General features: G+C 38.2%; 1 protein-coding gene across 1 annotated transcript in view; it reads right to left on the bottom strand.

Moving 5' to 3' along the window:
• The window catches only part of LOC124554918 (protein unc-79 homolog), an 859177-nt gene that overhangs the window by 209668 nt on the left and 623682 nt on the right, over positions 1-25827 (bottom strand). The window contains exons 38-41 of the mRNA XM_047128608.1: positions 18665-18773; positions 18478-18588; positions 14533-14673; positions 4698-4852 (exon numbers count right to left, since the gene is read on the bottom strand). Coding sequence (XP_046984564.1) covers positions 4698-4852; positions 14533-14673; positions 18478-18588; positions 18665-18773 — 516 coding nt within the window. The remainder of the gene's footprint in view (positions 1-4697; positions 4853-14532; positions 14674-18477; positions 18589-18664; positions 18774-25827) is intronic.

Raw genomic sequence — 25827 nt, 5'->3', positions numbered from 1 at the left:
ACCTACCAGGCATTAGACTATTTCTCCTGTTTCATTACAATTTTCTAGAAAAATCCTCCCTTGGCCCTAAAGAATTCAGGAACAAAGTAGACATATTACTTATCATTTGTTAACCAATTCTTCAAAAATCTAAATCCTGCAGAAGTTCAACTTGTGTTTGAAGAAATCACCCTCCTGCACCATTCAAAATTTCAATAATGCTAGACTAGTGTATCATCTGATCCCCAATAATAATATTCCATGATGGAAATATTTCTTTGCTTCATACTCTTGAGATCAAAATAGGTCCAGATCCCACATAGAACTTTAGCTTAATCAGTCTATACCTCTGCTAAATATCATTTACCCAACCCACCTACTCTTGATAAGCCACCAAGAATTTCACACCTCTAACCTTCTTTCATCTTCCTTCCCTTGTATCTTTCTTAATGATACCAATCTCTGAGCACATGAAAATAGCAAGTGAAAATTGATCTCTAAATCATCACCTTCTGCACAGTATTGGCTCAATCATTGTGCTGATGAATTGTAGATATTATTTGATGGAGAAGTTTGGTAAATAGTTGATACAGACACATACAATCCCTCCTGCAGGGGTCCCATTCCTGAAGTCTTTTGTGGTCTTTGAAGCCTGCTCATATGCTTAAGTCTATTCCAAAACCTTTCAAATTACTTCATTTTCTCCCCTATTCCATCACCCTCCACACATCCACTGTACAATATGCTTCTCTAAATTCATGAACCTAGCGTACTTGCATTCTCCATTTTAGTTGGTTATTGTATTCCCAACTCAGCTGACTAACACTTAACTACTATTAACCTAATATCAGTTTCGTACATTAAAGATATAAGTACTATTACCACTTTCTCCTTCACCTCTCTACAACATTTCCTATTCCATCCCAATCATGACCCTTACTTCTGTTCCCTCCTTGTTCACTACTATGGCCTTTTTGTCATCAAACACCATCTTTCTCAACATCTTGCTGACTGCAGACCTATCAAACCATTCTTTCATACAGATATGACTCAGAAGTTTTTCATCCATAACTATTTTTCCCAATGGAAAGAAGATAAACAAACAAATCTGTGGCATATCTATGGGTGTTAAAATGGCAGCCTTGCATACCAATCTGTTCATTGGTCATCTAGAGGAATCATTTCTGATGCTCAAAATTCTGAACTATGCTTTTGATACTAACTGATTAATATTTTCATGATCTACACTCAATGGTAAGACACTTTATTTTAATTCCTCAGTAACTTCTCATTTATCCATTTCACTGAGTGTTTTATGGTTGAGTTAGCAACTTTCTTGGATATCATTCTATAAGTCTTAGATGAGTCCATATAATCACCCATCTATACTGAAATCATTGGCTGCAAAACATACCTCCAGTTCAATTGATTGCTTCCACCTCTCGGACACTTAAAGGTCCCTCCTATATGTTGTGGCCATCCACAAATAGCATGCCTGCTGTGATAAATAATTCCCTTCCTAGGAAATGTAAGGCCTCGACAAAGCCTTTGCAGCAACATTTAAACAAATAAGGATCACAAATACATCAGCCATTTTATATCCTCCCACATCCCTAATACACCAACCACTCTCACACATGAGACCTATAGGAACAGTCCCCTATTACATAGTATCATTCAAGTCTGCCACCTTCAAATCAGCTGAATCACAACCGTCACAATGAATTTGACTTCTCTTTATTGTGCCTTGAAATGAGTAACCTTGAAATGAGTAATCTAAAAATATTCTGGTCCATATACAAGACAGAAGATAAGTCCACACAGCATAATCCTCTTTAAGTTTTGGCACTACTGTATCAAGTGAGAGGGTAACCAGACATACCAAAAATCAGTCTACTGTAATGCACAGACTTTTGCCACCAAACTGTAGTTAAACACCAATTTGAGTGTCCCATGGCAGTGTATGTAGGTCACAGTAACATCTGTCTGTTTCAAAAGCTGCTTCACGACCTGTGGAATCTGGATCCTTCCCTTTCTGATACTAATTACACAGGTGGAAACTATTCTCCCAATATCTCCTTCAGTCAAACAATCCTCCTGGATTTAGTGACTGCTAGTCTCTGTCACATACCTACACCTGCACTGTTAGTGAACCATTTCCTATAATAATCCCCTTAGCCAATGAGATTCTTACCTTTACTTCTCTCATTTTGTTACATTTATCAGTGAATAGATGCCCATGTACACTGAATCAGCAGCAGTTATCAACAAGAATACAAGTTTAAAAGCTGAGCTGCAATTTTAACCTTATTGCTTACATGCCTGTATTTGCAGTGAGAATGATGTCAGATGCAGGAGATATAAATATAATGAGATCATATTCTGGGGCAACTAATCAAACTGAGCAAAAGTTTTTAGGGTTCAAAACTGTGTGGTGTAAAAGCAAGAACATCATGTAGAAACCTGTTCAAGGAATTTTGAATTCTAACCACTGCTTCTCAGTATATTTATTCCTTAATGAAATTTTTTGCTTGTAATACACCTCTGTTTCCAACCAATAGCTCAATACATAGTATCAATACTAGGAATAAGAACAATGTACATAAAGACCTAAAATCATTTACCTTGGTCCAAAAAGGGGTCCAATATTCATACATTTTCAATAAATTGCCAGCAACCATAAAAAAACTTGGTTTCAGATAGAGCACAGTTTAAACAGAGTTTGAAAGACTTTTTGATAGGCAACTCCATTTACTCCATAGATGAATATCTTAACAGAGACTGTTAAGCCAGCTTAAGTAAAAATGTCCATTAGATTTCAGTTTTAACAGCACTTGGTCACAACAGTCAAGATTAGGTATTTTGTGTATGATAAATTTATTAAGCCTGCATAACAGTGTTTCATTCTGACAGCATGTTAATTCTGTAAATATTAGCTGTTCCAGCTTACCGCATTGTATTCACCTATTTCAACAATCTCCTGACAAATGATCAGGGTAGTAAGTATTATATTCAAATGTTTTATGTTATACTTTCTGACATGTTCCACACCCATGAGAATCATCTCATTTTTTGGTTCTATGGAATGAAAACTTAATCTAATCTAATCAATTCAAAGTTCAGTGGGTCAACTCTCTACGTAGCAGTTACCTCAAACAGTGAAATTCTTTATGTTCAAAGAAACATCATTCATTTTTATTTTGATTAAACTGTGATTGAAAATACTTATTACATGTAAGTCTGCTTAACAGTACAGGATGTATCAAAAAGAATCATCTGATTTTAAAAAATCAAAACTATTATGCCATTTGAGATATGTATTGTTGGAAAGAGCAAACTCTCAAGTTTTACATGGTTCTTGCTAGTTATTGTTGTCTCTAAGTGTGGGAATTTTTAAATCAAAGGACTGCTGAGCAATGGATTGGTCACACTGGACAAAATGATTCAGCCTTACATTACTGGCCTCCAAGGTCTCTGGACCTGACTGTATGTGATTATTTATTATGGGGGTTTATAAAAGACTCGTTTATGTGCCTCAGTTAACAACAACAATGAATGACCTAAGACATCACATAAATGCAGCTGTGGAAGCTGTAACTCAGGACACGCTCACTGCATTGTGGGAACAATTTCAATACTGCACATATGCTGTGCATCTAAAGGGGCCATACTGAACATCTCTGAAAAGGGATTAATTTTTTTTAATTTCCTGTTTATCAAAAAACAAAAGCATTGTATACGTTTATTAGTTTCAGAAATATAAATGTGCCAAATCGGATGATTCTTTTTTATACATCATGTATAATTTAATGAGAGGGTATGTGTCACATGTAAATATCACAGCTTTTACTTCCAGTTGGTGGTTTAGTACATAATTTTGAAATTAATGTATTTCTGTTAACGAATGGACAGCCTTCTGAAAGAAAATCTGACTTCACCAATCATGTGAAGCTAAGATTGTGTGCCTCAGAAATAAAACTGTTAGCTACAGCAACTGAAACGACCATGTGAAAAGAATTTACCAAGATTAAAGGAGCAATGGTAATCAGCCACATAGATGTAGTTACTCACATAATTTTTTTGTGTAGATTTCAATTGTCACTTTTAAGGGTAATTGGTATGCTAATGAACTATAACATGAAGATGCAAAAGGGGTGACAGATAAAGTTCCATAGTATCTTCGTCAAGTGGTAAATTCAAGCTTTGAATAATATCTGTGAATGATTTCAGTAGTTGTACCATTTAGTGAGATGAGTCAGTGGGTGATTTTTAGCACATAAGTGAATAAATAATAAATTCAGTGCACCCACCAGTTAAAATGTTACAGAATATCTTTCCCATGGATATTAAAATGATATGACAGCTATATGGTGAATTATATCATACAAATCAGAGTTAAAATTTAAGTGTATTAGTTACCTCAGTTGGTACACAGTGTCTGGAGAATGTTGGCTTTCTTTACTTATTTCGCTGATAACCCAGCTACAATTTTCCAGTAGTGTATTACTTGGTTGCAAACTATAAGAAACAGTATTGATATGATTTTTCTGTGTGAGAGCTGAAGATCCCATTAGATTATTATTTGATATGAAACATTAAAATGACTGAAAAAAGTTGACTAAATAACACTTAAGGACTGTTGCAATAATGAAGTGGCATTACATATTACCAATTTAAATTTGCAGTGGATGTACCAGTTTAGTATCCACCCAACATACCTTCAACATTAGTCTGGAACATTTGAACAAATACACCATTTGGTGCAAGCTGGTGGAGCACACATCTCAGAAACTGGTGTGCAACACTAATAGCACCACCTGGTAAATATATATTTGTCTCAGCCTGCCATGGGTAGGTTGCATTGAGAGCTATCCTGAAAAAGAAAAGAAAAAATGACTAAGAGGACTTGAAGTGGCTTGTTTACAATCACCAACAATATGAAACAAGTCACAATATGAAACATAGTCACAACAGAATAAATTTTAGGGCAAATGTTACATGTTAACATGATCACAAGATGAAGCAATGAACCACAAATATGGAATTTAACATTTTATTAATTGGTGTTTCCATGCTGAACAAACACGAAATGGAAAACTTCTCCTTGTTTAAAATTGTTTTTTGAATGTCACATTGCATTTAATCATAAAACAAACACAAGAATTTTACACATAGTACACAAATGGTGGAAGCCAGTGTTTATGCACAACAGTTTTTAGTATCTCTAGCAAAAAACAAATCTGTGATAGCAAGATAGTATACTCCGATTGCATGAGATGCAGAAGTGGGAACCATAGTTTTTGTTGTTACACAGTCTCATGAACAGAAGGCACAAGTTGGCAACCATCATGTTATGTTGTGAAATATGAGTGACAAATGTTTCCCCTCAATGAAAGTAAAACAGTTACAGTTTGGTAATGTTGGCTATGGACCAGGCAGTAAGCTGCATACACCATATCATTATAATATTTACTTTTACTCTAAAGCTGAAGATTTGCTGACAGTAATAGGGCAACAGAAACAGCTTTTTGTAATGTGATACTATCTGAGGGGAAAACAGACCAACAGAGATGCTACTATAAAGAATGGATGTAACAGAGTAACTATATCTTGTCTAATCATATCTTCTTATACTATTAGTTGTGGACCAAGCATAGGATCTCATGTCATTGCCAACCAGTTAATTAATAACCTATGAAAAAACTCAGGTAATAATTTGCAATTTTTCAATGAAGAGTAGTTAAGCTATTTCACAATTAAAAACAAAGGTCATATGGAGTTCACATACATTTTCAGCATTTACAGCAATAGCAGTAGAGGTGTAGGTGACGTCATTGCTCCCCATTCATAAAGTTTATTTACTTCCAGGCAGGCCACTTATTTATTTTGAATTGACCACCTTAATCCAGCAACTTTTCCCCCCTTTCTCTTACTTGGAGGAAGTCTCATTTAGTCTGATAGGGCCCTTCTGATTGACCATTTTCTTACCAACTATGATCTGTATCTTGTCAATGATGGTACTCCTACACCTTTAGTGCCATCAATGGCACATTTTCAGCTGTGGACCTAAAGATCTCTTCCCTCAGTATTGTGGTTTCACTACATTGGTCACCACATGATGATCTTTGTGACAATAACAGGCCGGCCGTGGTCGCCGAGCGGTTCTAGGCACTTCGGTCCAGAACAGCGCGACTGCTACGGTCGCAGGTTCGAATCCTGCCTCGGGCATGGATGTGTGTGATGTCCTTAGGTTAGTTAGGTTTAAGTAGTTCTACGTTCTAGGGGACTGATGACCTCAGATGTTAAGTCCCATAGTGCTCAGAGCCATTTGAACCATTTTGACAGTAACATCATTTTGGCTATTTGGTGACTTCCTGTCCACTGCCATACGGACCAACTTCCACAGTGGGTGCTTTGCAGAGCCAACTGATAGTTGCATGCCTCTGCTGCTATCTTCACGCCCCTCTGTCAGGATGCATTGGCAAGGTTGTTCAAGACATCTCTGACATTATCACCCATACTGCTGGAACTGTAAATCTCCTTCCTACAGGTCCCCTTCATTGCCAGCCAGAGCCTTGATGGACCAAAGACACAGCAACAGCTGCACAAGATCAGTGTAGGACCCTGCAACAGCTCAAGTGGCATTCTTCACAGCCTGTCCTCCTCAGTATCAAGCAACTTCACATTAAGGAATGCTATCTAATGAAGTGTATAAAGAACGCATACTGGGAGCACTAAATCTCCCCCATGGCAATGTATACATGTTCCTACCAGACGTGAGCAAACTTCCGTAGTCTTATGGGCTGCCAAAGATCATCAACTCTCCCGGGTCTTGACCTTCTGGATGGTCATTGTACCAAACTGTCAGTTCTTACTGAACACCATGCACCCCACCTTCAACATCAGCATCCTCTACTTACCTTACTTTAATAATGCAGAAATGCCAAGTTCAAGACATCCCCCTATGCTTCACCCCCTGCCAAGCTAAATGATACAAAGAACATTTCAATGTCTGGGAACTGCTCCATGCACTTGCCTTGTCTCACAATAGGACCCCAGGTGATGATTCAATTCATAAGCAGATGATCCAACACCTGAATGTTACTTACTCAAAGGCTACATCTACTCAGGGTACTCAACCTTATCTGGGTAGAATGTGTTTTCTCTTCACAATGGGGAGATAGTAGTATCAGCACCACAGTCCTGAAGGCAGGCAAAAACCCAAAGTCTTTTTACAGCTACTGACCAATTATCCTCACAAATCATCCTATGCCAACTGCTTGAAAGGACTGTTGTCCACAGATTATGCTGGTCCACTATCAGTGTGTTTCTGGGAGGGATGATCCACAACTGAGGATTTGGTTAGGTAGGAAACAGCAATCCGACAGGCTTTTTCAAAACACCAACACATTATCACACTCTTTTTTTGACCTACATAAGGCATAAGACACAGTTTGGCATCATCACATTTCACTTATACTTCATGACTGGGCCTTTTGAAGTTCCCTTATGATTTTTATTCATCAGTATTTATCTGAGTGGTTGTTCTGGGTTTGAGTTGGTACTTCACTCAGCTCTTCACAGGTCTAAGAAAATGGCTTCCCACAGGGCTCTGTACTGATTGTCACACACTTACTCTGTTGGGCTGCTGGTCACCCCTGTGCTCTATACCAATTACTTTTGCACTTGGTACAGCTGTGACTCAGTAGCCTGAACTGAACACAAGCTATAAGGCAGCAGCCAAATAGCCCCCACTTGGACACTTTTCTATTGTTTCCAATTCTCTACTCAAAAAACATGGGTCATGCATCTCTGCAGTCCAGTCCGTCCTGACTCAGAACTCAACTTGGATACCCAGGAGTTGGATGTTGTTGCACACTCTTGTTTTTTGGGTCTCCTGTTTGATAAAAAGTTGACTTAGCTGCCACATATTTGTCAACAAAAGCTATCTGCAAAAGCTCAACACTCTCTGCTTCCTTGTCCACACCTCTTGGGATCTAGATAATGCTGCTCATCTCTGTATTTACTGGACTCTGGTCTCATAGTGACTGAAATATGGCTACCAAGTTTATGGCTCAGTGACATCACCAGCTTTGAAATTTTTAGACCCAGTCCATCATTGTGGTGTGCAACTGGCCACTGGTGTCTTTCAAACTAGCTCTGTAGCTTGCCAAAGTGGGGATCTGGCTTCTTCAGTTCTAACAGTAGGGGAAAGAAGGGGAAAGTGGCCAGGTTGGGAAAAGAAGTCCTACTTATTTGATGTTTCCATTCAACAGTGTTGTTCATACTGAGATGTGGCAAAACCAAGGAAGCTTGCTCTGTTATCTTTCTGTGAAAAGATTTAGGTTTTTCAATTATTTGATGTAAGGTGAGTCAGTCATATTACTTTAGATGCTTTGCTTTCATGTACACCAATAGGTTTTTGCGATATCAAGGTTTACACAGTGCCTTTTGGCTTAAAAATATAAGTCACTGCCATTTCATTCAGTTGTATTGTTTCATGTGTGAACCACTGATACAGACATGATGTCCAATTAGGAAAAGTAGCCATGCTACACGTCGGGAAAAGTGAACAAGGCAGCCACTTTTCCCAATGGATGGCCGCTACTCTCAATACTTCATTTTCAATTTGTTTATTCCAATGAGAATTAGCTAATTCCATATTTTATGCACAGTATAACAACTGAAATTAAACAAAAAAACTAACATCCCTTATTCTGCTCTTTTACATGGGTTTGCAAGGGCTTCAAGATGCCAAATAAATACATCCAGAAAAGAGAACAACAAACATGGGACCGCCATTGTCATGCATAAGGCAATCAAAGCAGCAAAGAATGATAACAGGCCTGTTCCAGCAGCAGCAAAACAATTCAGTATCCCATATAATATGCTAAAACAAAGAGTTCAAGGGAAAAATAGAGATGCAGTTGGCAGTAAAAAGGTTATGGGCAGCTTAAGGGCTGTATTCAGTGAAGAACAAGAGCAAGAATTCCTTAACTCCATTTTTGAAATGGAGCATAACAAAATACCACATCATTTGCACAAAGAGTTTGAAATGTCAGGCAAAGATTGGCGGTGTGCTTTAGAGCACAGTATCTTTAATTGGGTGAATGTAGACAGGGTTTTTGATATCCATAAAACACAGAAAGACAAATGATTGCAACCTGCTCATCATATTTATAATGTAGATGAAACTGGCATTCAGACAATCCAGTCCAACAACAGCAAAGTGTTTGCACTCAAAGGAAGACAAGTCAGAGCTACTACTTCAGCTGATAGAGGTTTGCTGTCAAGTTTTCTAGTGTGCATGTCTGCAGGAGGAAATTTCATTCTGCCTTTTGTGATCTTCCCTAGGCAATAAATTAAGGTTGGTTCCACCAGGAACCAAATTTATGTGCCACCCTAGCGGGTGGATGCAGAGTGGAAGATTTTTGGATTTGTTTGAACATTTTTTTTAAAACATGGAAAATCAACAGCTCAAGATACATTTCTACTAATCTTAGATGGTTACTCTACCCATGCTAAGCACACAGGTTTCATTGATAGGACCAGAGAAAATTATACAACTGTTTTGTGCTTTGCCCCCACACTGTAGTCACAAGCTCCTACCTTTCGATGTGGAATTCATGTCTCCTTTTAAAACCTTCTACACACAAGCTTGTGAAAAATTTCTTCAAAATAATCCAGGAAAGAACTATTACACAGTTTCAAATAAGTGCACTCTTGAATGAAGTGGTTTGTCATGCAGCTATCCCAATGACAGCAGTCGATGGCTTTAGAAAGTGTGGAATTTTTCCTCTGGACCCTAACAAGTTTACCAATGAAGACTATATTGCAGCTAAGGTTACTGATGTTCCTTTGGATAGGGACACTAATCTTCTGTGAAATTATGAGCTGTCTTCAAGTGCAGGGTGCCTCCAGATTTTAGGTGATAAATTTTAGGTGATAAACCTTCTCCAAGAGAAGGTTCCCCTCAGTGTCCGACTACTGAAGAATGTCCCTCTGAGAATCCAACAAGTGGAGTCCACATAAGCCCAAAGGATGTAAGACATTTGCCTATGTGTAAATCAAAAACAAACCAGGAGTAAAAAAGAAAAGACTGCTATACTCACTTCAAGCCCTTGCAAAAATGTGTTGGCTGCAGCTATAAAAAAGAAAAAGAAGAATTTTAATAAAAAAAAGGAAGTTCAAACAAAAACAAACAGATAAGGTCAATATTCTACAATGTAAGGCAACACAAAATAAAGGTAAGAAGCTAAAAGTGAAACCAAATACTAAAGAGCTTCTTCTAAAAAAGAAACTTTTTCAAGAAGAAATTGAAGAAGAAGTCATACTGCTTGCTTGGTTGTTTTTCTCTTGGTCCCATGTCATGTGGGTATCACATGGAATGCACCAGCTCACTGTTTGGCTAGAGAAGTCATTGGCTGCTGTCCATTCATTTTGATGATTCCAGGGGTGGATTTCCAGGTTCAAGTAAGACCTCTATTCACTTGGAGATCGAATAACATGTGATGGCCTGTGCCCCCCCCCCCCCCCCCCCCCACCCCAATAGATCCACACTATCACACTAACCAGGAGACCCTTGCTGCATGATGCTCTTCCTTCCATTCCTCCTGGAAGAATCTACTGTCCAATGTTGCCTCCACAGTGGCCATACCAGGCCAACCCATAGTTTCATTTTGTGAATGAGTCACCCCCACACTGCAGAGCCTTACAGACAGTACCTCATATCCTAGTGGACTGCACCAACCTTCTGGCTCTCCATGCTTAGCATAATCTTCCTAATTCTTCGCCTTTGATATTGGTGGGTGATTCATGAGTGGATGAATGGTTCTTCATTTTCTCCATGAAAGTGGGTTTCACGTGCCATGGATGAGCCCTCCTCTGACCTATGTACTGCCTGAGCCCTAAGGTTTTAAGCTACCTTTGCGGTTTGGGGTAGGGTAGCTGGGCTGAGACATCTCCTGCTGCATTCTGGGTCTGGGGAACTGCTGAGCCTACCTTTCTGACTAGCTCACTCTTTCATCCCTCTTTTACTCTGCTTTAATTGCTTTTAGATGTTATTTGCCTCTTTTTCTGAAACACCCTATTTTTCTGCAGTAGGGTTAGCATTCTGTTGAATAGTGGGTGCTCTTTAACACCTTGACTATAATGGATGAAGGGTGGGACGACTGTGGATGAGACACCTCCCATTGCATGCAGAGCCCCAAACATGTCCATATGCTGTCTTACCTCTTTCTCTCATGCAGTTTTTATTATTGATGGTGCAACTGATGTCCATAATGCTTTTAGCCTTCCAACTTCTAAAATTCTGAACCTGTGAACTAGGGGGCATTCATTGCTCTGTAGCTGTCTTCGCCCTTCATTGGGTTGGCATGGTCATATGTGGGGTAGGGTTCCACCCGTCATGGATGAGCCCTCCACTGACCTATGTACTGGCCTGACTCCTAAATTATTTCTGAGCTCTGTCATGAGTTTTGCCTTCAAGGTCCTGATTTTACTACTCGTATGTGCCTTCATTATCAGAACACGTTCCTCGTGGACATCACTAACTCAAGATGAACTATCCCTAAACTGAGGGGCTGCTGAGCATGCTGTTAGTTCATTAACCTAAAATCAACCAACCAAGCAAACTCTTCAGTTTCTTGTTTGCCCAATGGATTAAAAATGAATTAACATCAATTTTTGTTTGTTTGTAGGCATGAGTTTTGGAAACCACCTGTGGCAAAATAAGTAGCTGCATATGAATATCAGAACTAGAAACTGAGTCAGAAACTTCTTGGTTTATATTGGTGATATACAGTGGATATGTACAAGGAAAAGTACACCATATTTGCTCAAAGACGCTCACCAAGTAGCGTCACCAGACAAGCCTGGATAAAGTAGGATGTATCAACAGTTATATGCCTCTTTTGGTTGGTTCACTGCTGAAATTTTTCACAAACTTTGTGACCAAAGTGTCATATGAAGCAGCTCTATGGAATCTTTATAATGTGATTATTTTATACAATGACTGCCAGAAAAGTTAAGCACTCAGAAGACATGTGCAGATTTCAACTTCATATACTAACACAACACCAGTGGGTGTGTAAATGATTAGAGTTACAATCCTCTGTGACAGGTAGAATGGACAATAAATTGTATTAGTGTTGTTCATATTAAGTTTTGTTATTAGGTCTGGTTGGGTACATAATGGGTGTGAACAGCATCAGATGTTGGGTGATCACTGTGAAGGACACAGGAATGCAGCATACTCAAGTGAGACTGTGTTACTAGCACCTGGCAGAGTATGAAGAGGACCTATTTTCAGTCCTCAGTTGGCTGGCTAGTCAAACAAATCAATATCCAGATTTGTGGAGCATTTGGAAGTGACACTGAACTGATGTTGGATGGCATTGCAACAGGAGGACAAGCATATTCATTGTCAAGGTTCCAGTCAACCTGCCTGACCACCACAAAGGAAGGTCACCATATTGTGTGACAAGCACATCATAACCCTTTCACATCTGCGAGTGCCCTCTGAGAACAAGAAATGGACTCCCTCTAACAGTCTGTATCATATTTCATCCCTTGCCATGACTGGAGACTAGCAGCAGATGGACAAGGGAATTACTGTCCTATGTATAGGCTCTTAACATCACAGCACAAATGGCTTTGTTTGGAGTGATGCCCTCACCAGGAAACATCGACTGCTGTTGAATGGTGTTGCATTGTGTTCAACAAAGAATCACAGTTCTGCACTATCTTGGATGACCATGATTGTTGAGTAAGATAGTGACATGGTGAGAAATTCCAGTTTTCTGATATTTTAGAGAGGCACAGGGATATAACACCTGGCATCATTGTGTTGGGAGTCATCAGATATGACATCAGGTTGAGGCTGGTATAGATTGAGGGAACACCAATGGCACAACAGTATGTGACACATGTCCTACATCCTCAAGCATTACATTATAGAATTGTGGTGTCATTTATCAACAGGAGAATGGTCATTCAGAAGTTGCACATGCTTCTATTTTCTGTCAGAATCATGCTGAGTTATTCTAGTGGCCAGCAAGATTCTGAGATCTGTCACAGATAGAGCATCTGTGGGACCAACTTAGACATCAGCTCAGACCCAGTGCCAGTATCCATGATATCACTGACCAGCTACAACAGTTGTGGGCCAACTTGCCTCAGGAGTCAATAGAATGACTTTATGACACTTTTCTCAACTGAATCAATGCATGCAATCAGGCTGCAGGGAGTGGAATGCCATATGGAGAAGTGGACTCATACTGCTAAGTTCTCTGTGAATTTGACTTCATTTTATAATCACTGAAATTACATTACATACCCTTTCAACCTATGGAGTATCATTTTATTTCCCCCTCTCCTTATGGGTGCTTCATTATGTTTTTCATCTGGCAGTGTATATAATTTACCTAGTTTTCTGTTCTTCTCACTTGTTCTTTGTGGTCTACTTAAAATGATATATAACTTTTCAAATTTCTTTCAGCATTATGTACACATCATTTATTTTTCTGTACACATTGGAAAGTCACCCTACATAAGGCACATGAGTGAATTCAAAATTCAGTCCTATGGGCCTTCCTTCATAATGTCTCTCCAGTCACTAAAATTTTCTCTCTTTAAAACAATGTTTGAATTGCTGTTGTTGTGGTCTTCAGTCCCGAGACTGGTTTGATGCAGCTCTCCATGCTACTCTATCCTGTGCAAGCGTCTTCATCTCCCAGCACCTACTGCAACCTACATCCTTCTGAATCTGCTTAGTGTATTCATCTCCTGGTCTGCTGCTACAATTTTTACCCTCTACACTGCCCTCCAATGCTAAATTTGTGATCCCTTGATGCCTCAGAACATGTCCTACCAACTGGTCCCTTCTTCTTGTCAAGTTGAATTATCAACACATTATCTTGCATTTATTCCTTAAATATTATTCAAAGTAGTTCTTTGTAAAATCATCAGCTCCATCAAATTTAATATATTCTAAAAGAATATCATGATCCACACAATCAGATATCAGCTTGTGTAATTTTGTTATTTAATGGTTGTTTTACTTGTTGAGAAAATGTATAAATTTATGTAATGTTCATCTTTAGAATAACGTAGCACTCTCCTTTGTTCCTCAATTAAGTTCCCTCTGTAATACATCTTGTCCACATATGTTATTATTTTGGTGCAAGCGTACACAAGTTTATAGTGGTCAAATTAAAGAGCATTACAGCTGGATGTGGAATTTAGTAGTATAGGCACATGTACATAGACCATGGCATATAAAACAACCTGCATAAAAAATGTTAAAATGTTACAAATGTTAATAAATCAACCAAGCTCACAGTGGAAGAAATCATACATTTTAGGGACACATACTCTTCTAATATTTAAAGAATGTGAATAGTATCAGTGAACCCATTTATTACCCTATGGTTTCATTGCTCTGGCAGATTGTCACCAATGTATCTTAATTTCCTAGTACTACTTTTTTATCAATTCAAAGTCATTACAGACAATTACTTTAAGGACAATTGTTACAAATTGGGAATAATTTACTTTGAAACAATGCTGAGTATCTCTGGTAGCAACGGTGCTGCAAGAGCTGGTTCACGGTGTATAAATGTTCCCAGAATAATGATGCAAAGGCCCATTTCTTCATCACTATATTCCTCCTTCACCAGTCCACATTCAGAACACCTATGAATAGATAGAAAACAGACAGAATCTATTAGTGAAAAAATTCACCAGAGTACAGCAAAAATAGACAAATGTACAATAAATCCATACTACTATATAAGGCCAAGTTTAACATTTTTAGCAAAAGTCTCGAAAAGTTCTTGACTGATTTAATTCATATTGTTACATGATGCTCTAATAAATGTCTGGACAAGCATAGGTTATATATTTTTTTAATTTAATTTATACAGTGTACGAATATATCCATAAAATCTACACTACTATGTAATGACTGTTTAATGCTGTTACCAATAAAATCTCACAAATTTCTTGGCAGATTTAATTCAAAGTTTTACAAAATACTCTAATAAAGATTCAGACAGCCAGAGGCTATACATTTTTAAATATATGTGGTATATGAAGATATGTATAATGATATATAAATAGGAAAAATTATTAGCAAAAACATCAAAAAGTTCTTCACCAATTTACTCCAAACTTTACACAACGCTCTAATAAGTATTTGGGTGGTCATAGGCTATATATATATAATATACATAATGTATAAACAGGAATAAATATCATATAACAAGGGAATCTTGAAAAGTTTCTGATGGATCTACATGATACTCTAATAAACATTTGGATGGAAACAGGCTACATATTCTTTAATATGTGTAGTATATAATTATATGTATAACAATGCACAAAGAAGAAGCACTGTTAGCAAAAATCTCAAAAATTTCTTCACTGATTTACTTCAATGTTTTACATGATGTACTAATAAACAATTGGACAGACATAGGCTACAATAGGGAAAAGTTAGCAAAAATTTCAAAAATTTATTGCTGAGCTTACTTCAAATTTTTAATCAATACTGTAATAAAGATTGAGAGGGACACAGGCTGTATATTTACTTCAACAAGAATGTCCATTTTTCTGTTAAAACCAACTGAAAGAAAGAGAACACTATATCATGCTGTGCTGTGAAAATGTGTGGTATTGTTTCTTTTGTGCAGTCAGTTTTAACTGTGATAGCAGGGCATTTAAATCATTAGACAAATTGTTTCTTCCCATGTATATCCTTTCCCTTATTTATAATTTCAATCAAAAACTGTATACACAACTATATGTGCTTGTTTTAATTCTCACAGTCAGTTAACAGAAAACAGGAAAGTTGTATTGATGGCTTATTAGCCTATTATTGGAATCCCATTACAGAATCTGAATCATCTGAAGCTTTGCAGTCACACCCATTTACAAATTAAAACTATGCAAAACACTGTCATTAGAGCTACTGCCACAGGTACAAGGAATCAAATGAGATTGGGATTGAGCATCCCATCAGAGTCATTAGAGAAAGAACACAAGCTCAGAGTATTTCCAGGATGTGGAAGTACATTGGCCATGCCCTTTCAAAGGGACCATCCCTGCATATGCCTGGAGTGATTTTGGGAAATATTGGAAGACCTAAATCAGGATGGACAGATGTGGATTTGAACCATTGTCCTTCTGTATGTGAGCCCAGTGTGCTAACAACTGCAGCACGTCTTTTGGTTCACAGATCCAGGAGCAGGAGAGGTCTCTTATATCTGTATACCAAATATTCCAACCAATTTACCCATTCATTTTACAGGACTTTAATTTCCAATTAAGATTTCATTGGCCATAACAATACACAAGGCTCTATGTCAGGGAGAGGAGGAAAGAGGAGGTGGACGCAGAGGGCTGGGGGAAGAAGTGGGCATAGAAAGGGGAAAGGAGGAGACAAAGGGAGAGAGAGAGAGAGAGGGAAGGTGGTGGACACAGAGAGAGAAGAGGGAGCGAGAAGAAGATTGGGACATATATTCAATTGCCATTTGTATTTAGCAACTATAAAGCATTGCTTGGTTTGCTAGTTATATATACATCTGTTAATGTTGAGGTTGATAAGTCATGAATAATCAATAAATGACAAAAATTTATCTAATTTTTTATAGTTTTGCTAGTCTGTAGCATGGATGCATGTATCATGTTGTAAGAGTCATGTGAATATTTTGTGAGAAAGGTTTGAAATTGATGTGGAATCTGTACACTTAATTAAAATTTAGAAAATTAGTGGAAAATGAATGAAATTTATTTACAGTTTAGAAAATAATCATATTTCCTGAAGTACCATTTCAGTGAACTAAATGTAAATTTATATTAAAAGAAAATTTATTTTACACATTTCAAAGACAGTGCTGACAAATAAAGGGTGTTATCAAAAACTGTTAGATACTTTGAGATGTGGTAGTACCTACCAAAACAAGAGAAAAGACTAATAAAACATGGGATCTAAAGTGAATACCTTAAGAGCTATTAGCACTTGGTGATCTTTGATACTGTGAAACACATCACTTCTACTGGAGACTCTTTGCTATCCATATTTTAGGGAGTACAGACCAAAACAGGAAAAGTGTCCAGTAAACATAGGCTTTAAAATGCTTAAGAGCTATGCAGACTTGTTCATCTTTGCTACGGTGAAACACGTTTCTTCTATTTTTTTTCTTGTTTGGTCCATACTACCTCCTCCCAAAACATAGTTCATTGCAATTAAGGTATGCATTTTAGAGCCTATGTTTACTCGATATTTTTTTCTTGTTTCAGTCCATATTACCACCTCCAAAAATACAGAATGCAAGGAGCCTGCAATAGAAGAGATGTGTTTCACAGTATCAAAGTATCACTTCTCAAAATATCTGATACTTTTTTAATACCCTGTATATATCACACACCATATGGCGGATATTACATTTAATGCCATGTGGGATGAACAACTACAAGGTAACAGAAATCATCTTTCTACAACTGACTGTATATTCTCATGAACAATCCTTGAGGGATGTTAACATTATTAATTACGTGGGTTATCTATACTGAGAGTAGCAACATCACAAATGACAAAAAAATAAATAAATGTTATCTCAGACAAAAATATATTTTTCTCTACCTGTGTGTTTCATCAAGGGGACTTCTGTGAGACATATGCAAATTGATGTGTAAGCATCATTTAGCTTTTTATGACAACATGACAGAATGAATAAACAGACAAGTCTCATTCTCATTTCTGGTTGTGTAGAACACCTGCCAGTAGTAACCATACCCATGTCAATTTAATTCTTTGTTTGTCTGTAGAAAACTAACATTATTAAGTGCAAAAGTTGCTGGATGTTGTCTCTAAAAAGGTATACAATATATTTCTTCCAGTTTAAATCTTCATAAGTGCCTATTACACTTATTTTGAGGATTTGCTGTACTAATTCAGTCACAATCACTTTCTTTATTTGTCACTGATGGTATGCCTTTAATTTACTAGTATATTCCATTTTTTCACAGGTCTTAAAACAAAAATCATGAAAGTGAAGGAGATGGGCTGAATCCAATCTGACTCCACCTGAAGAGAAAACAAAATACAATATTCCTGAATGGCATCTGGACATACTATACATTGTTTTGCCCATTTTATGATTATGTGATTAATCATCTACCTGCATTAATATGCATTAATGTGATAATAAACAAGAGTAGAGTGATATTCACTTTAACATGACATTCATATAGTGTATCTAAAGTTCATTTTTTTCTTGATTTTGGTCCAAATTCCTCTACTGTTGCCTGAGTGAGCACTCAGTACTGAAGTGCTCAGACCAAGGTCTACCCTAATTCAAAAATCATAACTATAGGCATACTTAATTTATTTTCCTCATTTTGATTGCTACTACATGCTGGTCTACAAAAAAAGAAGAGAGGCTGAAGAAGAGAAACACTTTCTCACTTACAAACAGAAAAGAACTAGACTCTTACCTTTCATAAACACATTCATCTCCAGTTCTGAATGAGCTCTGTTTCAGGTGGAATTCAGCATGACATGCTTGTTGTGTTAAAGGATCCAGTACAGATGTCTGAGGGCGACACCTGAAGAGAGACCATATGACGACTTGTGACTAATGGAAATAGAAAGTGTTTTATATACACAGTGAATACCGCTTACCAGGGTCCAGACTGTTGGTGTTTATCTGAGGCCACACGCTGGCCTGCAGCAAATGTTCCACTTTTCCCTGACCACTGCTTCTGTGTGTATACATCATCATCTGCTTTAACTGTTGAAAAGGAAGTAAAAGTTTAGAAATCTGTAATTTCAGCATTTAAACCCAGCTTTAAAGTCTTTCAGAACTACTTCAATCTAACTTCATTCTAATTTACATTATTATTAGTTATTTATCATATAGCATACATTAAGGCTTTTTGAATTACAAGAATAGCATTAAATATACAAAAATTACAAAATATGTCAGCATAGATCTCCAGCATAACATAATGCAAATGACAAGAGTTATTGGCAAATTTCAAGCTCTTGTATATCACAGTTTATGGTCTTGTAGTTAGTGTTGCTGACTTTTGATCATGGGACCCATGAGTTTGATACTTGTCTGAGTTGCAGATTTTCTCCAGTTAAGACTGGGTTTGAATGTGCTGTTCTCGCCATCATTCCATCATCATTAAGGTTCAAGTCATGGAAGTGGAATAGAAACAATTGCACCAGCTGTGTGAATTCCCCAGAAGGGGACTCTTGGTCAGAAATTCCATACAGGCATTTCAAAGTACTTTATATAGTTTAACATTCTACTTATTAATGTCAGGAAGTCTTCAAATGGACACTTGTAGACACACGTAGAACAAGTTCATACAACATGAACAGTTGTCTATCATTCAGCACCACAGTCACAAGATAATGATGAAGGCCTCCCCCACTTGTGGAGAGTGTCTGCACATCTTCCATGGCCCATCTGGATGTAATTCAAAGCAGTCCAAATTGCCCAAGGCTGGTCAAATGTAGGTGCTCTCTCCTGAATGCAGTGCAGTTTCAGGCATTGTGAAGAACAGTTTTGTTGCCAGCAGCACACCCATTCATCAGTGGCACTGAATTAACTTCACTAAGAACCCTGGCTGTGATAATAGTAGGACGTCTTGATCTCAGTCATTTCCACTTCATAGAGAATATATCATTCAGTATTGGCAGTTCATGGCTATCAACAGTCTTCTGATATTCAAATAGTTGCACACTTTCCAACTGAGACCAGAAGGTGGAAGGAATGTGATTCAGGGTAGGTAACCAATATGTGGGAGTAGATTGTGTTGACACACTAACAATGCACATGGATTTGTTAAGCAGTGTATCTATTTTTTCCACACATGGACTACTAAGCCTGACATATGTACAGTACTCTGCTGTTGTGTACATCAATCTGAGTTCTGATACTCAAATACTATCTGCTGACAATCCCCAACTAGTGCCACAGAGCTTATGAAGTATCACATTTCTGCTTTTGAGCTTAGCAGATGATTGCATCAAGTTCTCCTCTAAATGAACATGTCCTGACTAAGGTGATTCCGAGATATTTTTGATGTTTGTTAAGACAAAGTTTGTCTTCCTTAAAATAGATATCAAGGGCCCTGTGTGCCAGTCTACTGAACAGATGAAAACATGCAACATTTGTTTTATTTGAGTTATGTTGTCACCTCATTTTATGGAAGAATTGCTTTAAGGTAGATAGATCATAAATTAGGATTTCTTCAGTTGTTTTGAATGTCTTTATGTTTGGTAGCTTTGCCAGTCATTCACATAGAAAAAATTCTGAATTGTGTTACAGGAATATTGGACATATACAAATTGAACAAGAGAGGACTGGGACCCCGTGCAAAACATTATTCAATATATTTGGACATCTGGTGTCTTGTCTTGTAGTACATTTCCTTCCAGGTGATTCATTGTCAAGTAGTTTTTACTTTACAAATATTAATTAATGAGGTTTTATTACATGTTAAACAAAAAACTACTTTGTTAAGGTTCATAGCATTTCAGTCAATTAGAAAGATATGAGCTGAATGGCAACATTAAGAATGTGCACATATAGAATGATAATCATTTCACGCCGTTGTTGATTGTATCTGAAATTTTTAAAAAACACCATAGCAAGTGGATGAGCAATAGTTCTAAACCCAGATGCAGTTTCAATTAACAACATGTTTTATGGAAGCTGTCTTGGTAAACACAGTACATGAATGGATACTAGTTGACTGCATTAGGCCTAAGGGATTAAGAAATGTGTCAATAACGGGAGGATACTTTGATAGAAATTATAAATGTATTTCAGAGTAAGATCAATAACAAACACATCAAAAAAAGTTCTGCATCACCCCAGTTCCAAGAGTTCCGGAACCTCTACAGAAAATTGGAATATAGATCAACATAAACATCATTTCCACCCTTTTTATTGCTCATGAAAACCATACATTGCATGTTGTACCAACATACAGCGAGACCTTCAGAGGTGGTGGTTCAGATTGCTGCACACACTGGTACCTCTAAAACCCAGTAGCACGTCCTCTTGCATTGATGCATGCTTGTATTCATTGTGGCATACTATCCATAAGTTCATCAAGGCACTGTTGGTCCAGATTGTCCCACTCATCAGCAGCCATTTGGTGTAGATCCCTCAGAGTGGTTGGTGGGTCACATCATCCATAAACAGCCCTTTTCAATCTATCCCAAGCATGTCTGATAGGGTTCATGTCTGGAGAACATGCTGGCCACTCTAGTCGAGTGATGTTGTTATCCTGAAGGAAGTCATTCACAAGATGTGCATGATGGGGGCACGAATTTTCATCCATGAAGATGAATGCCTCGCCAATACGCTGCCAATATGGTTGCATTATCAGTTGGAGGACGGCATTCACATATCGTACAGCTGTTATGGTGACTTCCATGACCACCCGAGGCATATGTCGGCCCCAATATAATTCCACCCCAAAACAGCAGGGAACCTCCACCTTGCTGCACTCACTGGACAGTGTGTCTAAGGCATTCAGCCTAACTGGGTTGCCTCCAAACATGTCTCCGATGATTGTCTGGTTGAAGGCATATGTGATACTCATCGTTGAAGAGAACGTGATGCAAATCCTGAGTGGTCCATTCAGCATGTTGTTGGGCCCATCTGTACTGTACTACACGGTGTTGTGGTTGCAAAGATGGACCTCGCCATGGACGTTGGGAGTGAAGTTGCACATCATGCAGCCTATTGCACACATTTTGAGTCATAATATGATGTCCTGTGGCTGCACGAAAAGCGCTATTCAACACGGTGGCGTTGCTGTCTTGGTTTCTTCGAGCCATAATCTGTAGGTAGTGGTCTTTCACTGCAGTAGTAGCCATTGGGCTGCCTCAGCGAGGCATGTCATCGACAGTTTCTGTCTCCCTGTATCTCCTCCAAGTCCAAACAACATCGCTTTGGTTCACTCCGAGATGTCTGGACACGTTGCTTGTTAAGAGCCCTTCCTTGCACAAAGTAACAATGTGGACAAGATCAAACTGGGGTATTGACTGTCCAGGCATGGTTGAACTACAGACAACACAAGCTGTGTACCTCCTTCCTGGTGGAATGACTGGAACTGATCGGCTGTCGGACCCCCTCTGTCTAATAGGTGCTGCTCATGCATGGTTGTTTACATCTTTGGGCAGATTTAGTGACATCTCTGAACAGTCATAGGGACTGTGTCTGTGATACAATATCCCCAGTCAACATCTATCTTCAGGAGTTCTGGGAATCGTGGTTATGCAAAACTTTGTTTCATGTGTGTAATTCAAAAGTGTACGAAGTAGATAGTATTGGTATGTTAAAATCATATTAATCAGGTCAAAGAATCGGAGCATCTAGCTAGCAAAGAAGTGGAGATGCTATCTTATAAAGGTTGCTGGGATGTACGCTAGGTATAAACAATGGGTAGGCTTGCGCTGAGAAAATACTTTAAATAATGAGTATTGTTTTGAGGGTTCAGAAACTATCTTAGTTCATAAATTAAGTAATTTGAAAAAGAAAATGGAAATAATTAAACAATGTGTTACAAGTAATGTAATCAAACATTGCAAGGAAAAAAGTGGCATTAGTATGACAGTCACGTTGTTGGTTGGCCTAGTGTTGTGTACAAAGGTGAAGTCTTTAGGGTCTATATCTAGATGCAGCAGAATTATTAATGGGATTTGACTTGCACCTCACTCAAAAGCAGATATATAATCCTCTTTCTGCAATTAGAGCTCTAAACTACCTACAAATGATGTTGTGCATCCAATTTTTGTGTTAGAGACCTTGGAATAAAAGTGGGGTCAGTGGTAAGTAGTGATAGAAAAGTTGATTCAAATGTATTTGTAAAGATGTTTCCACTTGCAAAGATTCAGATATTAGTGCCAGTAATGGGAATTCAGGTGAATGATGCTACTGATAAAATGGGTAGTGCTATTAAGCACAGAGGGCTGCTTCCTGCCATGTTTCCTTCTTGAGGGTATGAACAGCATCTGCTCTAAGACTGGAAGTCTAATTGACAACCATCTCAAAAAATATGAAGGAAAAATTTGCTCTGAAAGGTATGCAGTGAGTTTTATATATGGGGAAGAAAGAACAGACATCACTTTTATTGGACAGTTGTATGAAGTAATGAGTATGACAACTGAATAACCAATTCAATATTTTAGTTACCAAGGCTTTGAGAACATTGACTTCACCTGAGTCCTTGAAGAGGAGAACAAGAATAACAAGGAGGACATTTTCAAGAAAGCAGACCAGTTTATGGGAATCATTGCATATCATAATAATGAATTCAAGTCCATATTAATGGAATGTGGGGAACCAGGTGTGCTAGAGAGCATTAAAGATCATACTTATTTCTGTGAAGGTTGTATCCAATCATGCTGTAACATATGAGACCATCAAAACAATGACTCAATACATGCTTGAAAGGAATACTGTCAAACAGTTGGTAATCCACTGCAATAATCCTCTTGTAGTGGTGTACAAATGACATAGTGTCTTGTGTTCACAGTCTTAAGATGAACAAAAATGTGCATAGAGAAATTTGTCCTTGCAGACCATTGATCAGTTCTTGCATTAGCTGATCATTCTAGGCCTTGGTTCAATTTTCACTCACCACTTCAGTCTATAGACAACAAATCATATCTGGATGAGACCAGTAAAATCTCTGAAATTGTGTTGTTTCATTTGTATAAATACCTACCCCTGGGTTTCAGGCTGGATTCCCCAATAGCTGAGGTGCTATTCCAGAACATAGAGAGCATCAACAATTCTATTTGTGTGTAAATGGGGAATTTGGGTCAAAGAGGGAGGCATGACAGCATAATCTGTGCACTTGTGTGAACCACTGTGTCAAGGTGGCTTAGTGGCTAACACACCTGTTTAGCAAGTGGGCATGTTCAATTCCCAGCTTTGGTACAAATTTTCACTTGCCACTTCAGCCTATATACAGGGTGATTATAATTAAAGTTAAACTTTCAAAATGCTGTAGAAATAACAGCATGGGTCAGAATGACATCAAATTGCAGTGGAATATTGTCAGAGAAGGGGGAAGGACAAAATAATGTGAAAATTGATCAACAGATGGCGCTGAATGTTCATGCGCATCACACATTTAAGTTAGTATAAACATGCCGGGTACATGACTTTTCATCCGCAGCTCGTGGTCATGCGGTAGCGTTCTCGCTTCCCGCGCCCGGGTTCTCGGGTTCGATTCCCGGCAGGGTCAGGGATTTTCTCTGCCTCGTGATGACTGGGTGTTGTGTGATGTCCTTAGGTTAGTTAGGTTTAAGTAGTTCTAAGTTCTAGCAGACTGATGACCATAGATGTTAAGTCCCATAGTGCTCAGAGCCATTTGAACCATTTGAACATGACTTTTCCTACTTTCACATCTGTGACCTTCGCCATGACTGTCTCAATGCAGGATTGTGGTCTGCTTGTAAAGATGTATTACAAGACTGATGACTGTGCACACATCACTCTGCAGAAGTTCTGGACACTGAAGGGTTTGAAAAAAGGCATTGGTCCAATGACTGCTGTGGGTCTGGAAAAAATGATTTGGAAATTTGAAAAGATGGGTTATTTTGGTGTGCAACCTGTTAGAGGGAGGAAACAAATTGATTCAACATCAGTGGAAGCAGTGGTCACAGCAATGCAGGAGGAGAAGAGTGGTGGTGTGCAAACTTGTAGTGCATGGAGAATTGCCGAACGTTGGACATACCTGTGAGCATGTTGCATAAAATCCTACGAAACATCATTCTTTGCTCTCCATACAAAATTACCCTTGTGCACAAGTTGCTTCCTGTTGACCTGCCAGCAAGGTAGACCTTTGCTTTAGAAGTTCTTGCTCACATGGAAGTGGACAATGATTGGCCATGGAAGATTTTGTGGATAGACGAAGTCCACTTCCATCTGACAGGATATGTTAATAAACAGAATTGTCAAATATGGGCAACAGAAAATCCACACGCAAATTGACCAGTACCACTCCATCCTGAAAAGGTCACTGTGTGATGTGGCTTTACGACATTATTTATCATAAGGCCATATTTTTTGGAAGAGACAGATGCTTCCAGTCCTGTTACCTGTACTGTCACTGGTAAGTGTTGCGAGTGTCTTTTGTGCAACCACGTCATTCCAGCTCTCCAACAGTTTGGACATGTTGATGGATCACTTTTATGCAAGATGGCGTACTACCACACATTATAATCCAGTTAAGCAACTGCTGAAATGCCATTTCGGAAATGCTAGAATTATCAGCCGCCATTTCCCTACAGCCTGGCTGTTCTGATCACCTGATCTTAATCAATGTGACTTCTGGCTTTGGGGCTATCTGAAAAGATGTTGTTTTCAGTGTTCTGATTCCAACTTAGCTGCATTGAAGGCATGCACTGTACAACACCTTCTGAACATGACCACGGAAACACTTCAATCAGTTCTGGAATATGCTGTTTCTTGATTTCAACTTGTTGCAAGAAACAGTGGACAGCATATTGAGCATGTTTTGCGCCAGTCACATGGAAATTAATAATCTGATTTGAGTGTGATTGGTCCTTTTTATGCAGTTCTTAGCCTCAGGACAACTAAAAAACCGATGTCATTGATGCTTCTTATGTGGTTTTCGGGTTTAGGACAGTTAAAAACTGGTGTGATTGATTCTTTTTATGCAGTTTTTGGCCTCAGGACAATTAAAAACCAATTTTTGCTATCCAATGTGATATGACCTTGATGTGGTGGAGATTAGTGAATTTTAAAAAAATTGAAGAATGCTGAAGATTAGATGGGTAGATCA

Source organism: Schistocerca americana, chromosome X (assembly GCF_021461395.2).
Source record: "Schistocerca americana isolate TAMUIC-IGC-003095 chromosome X, iqSchAmer2.1, whole genome shotgun sequence".
NCBI lineage: Eukaryota > Metazoa > Arthropoda > Insecta > Orthoptera > Acrididae > Schistocerca > Schistocerca americana.
This window is presented reverse-complemented; position numbering and strand designations above follow the sequence as displayed.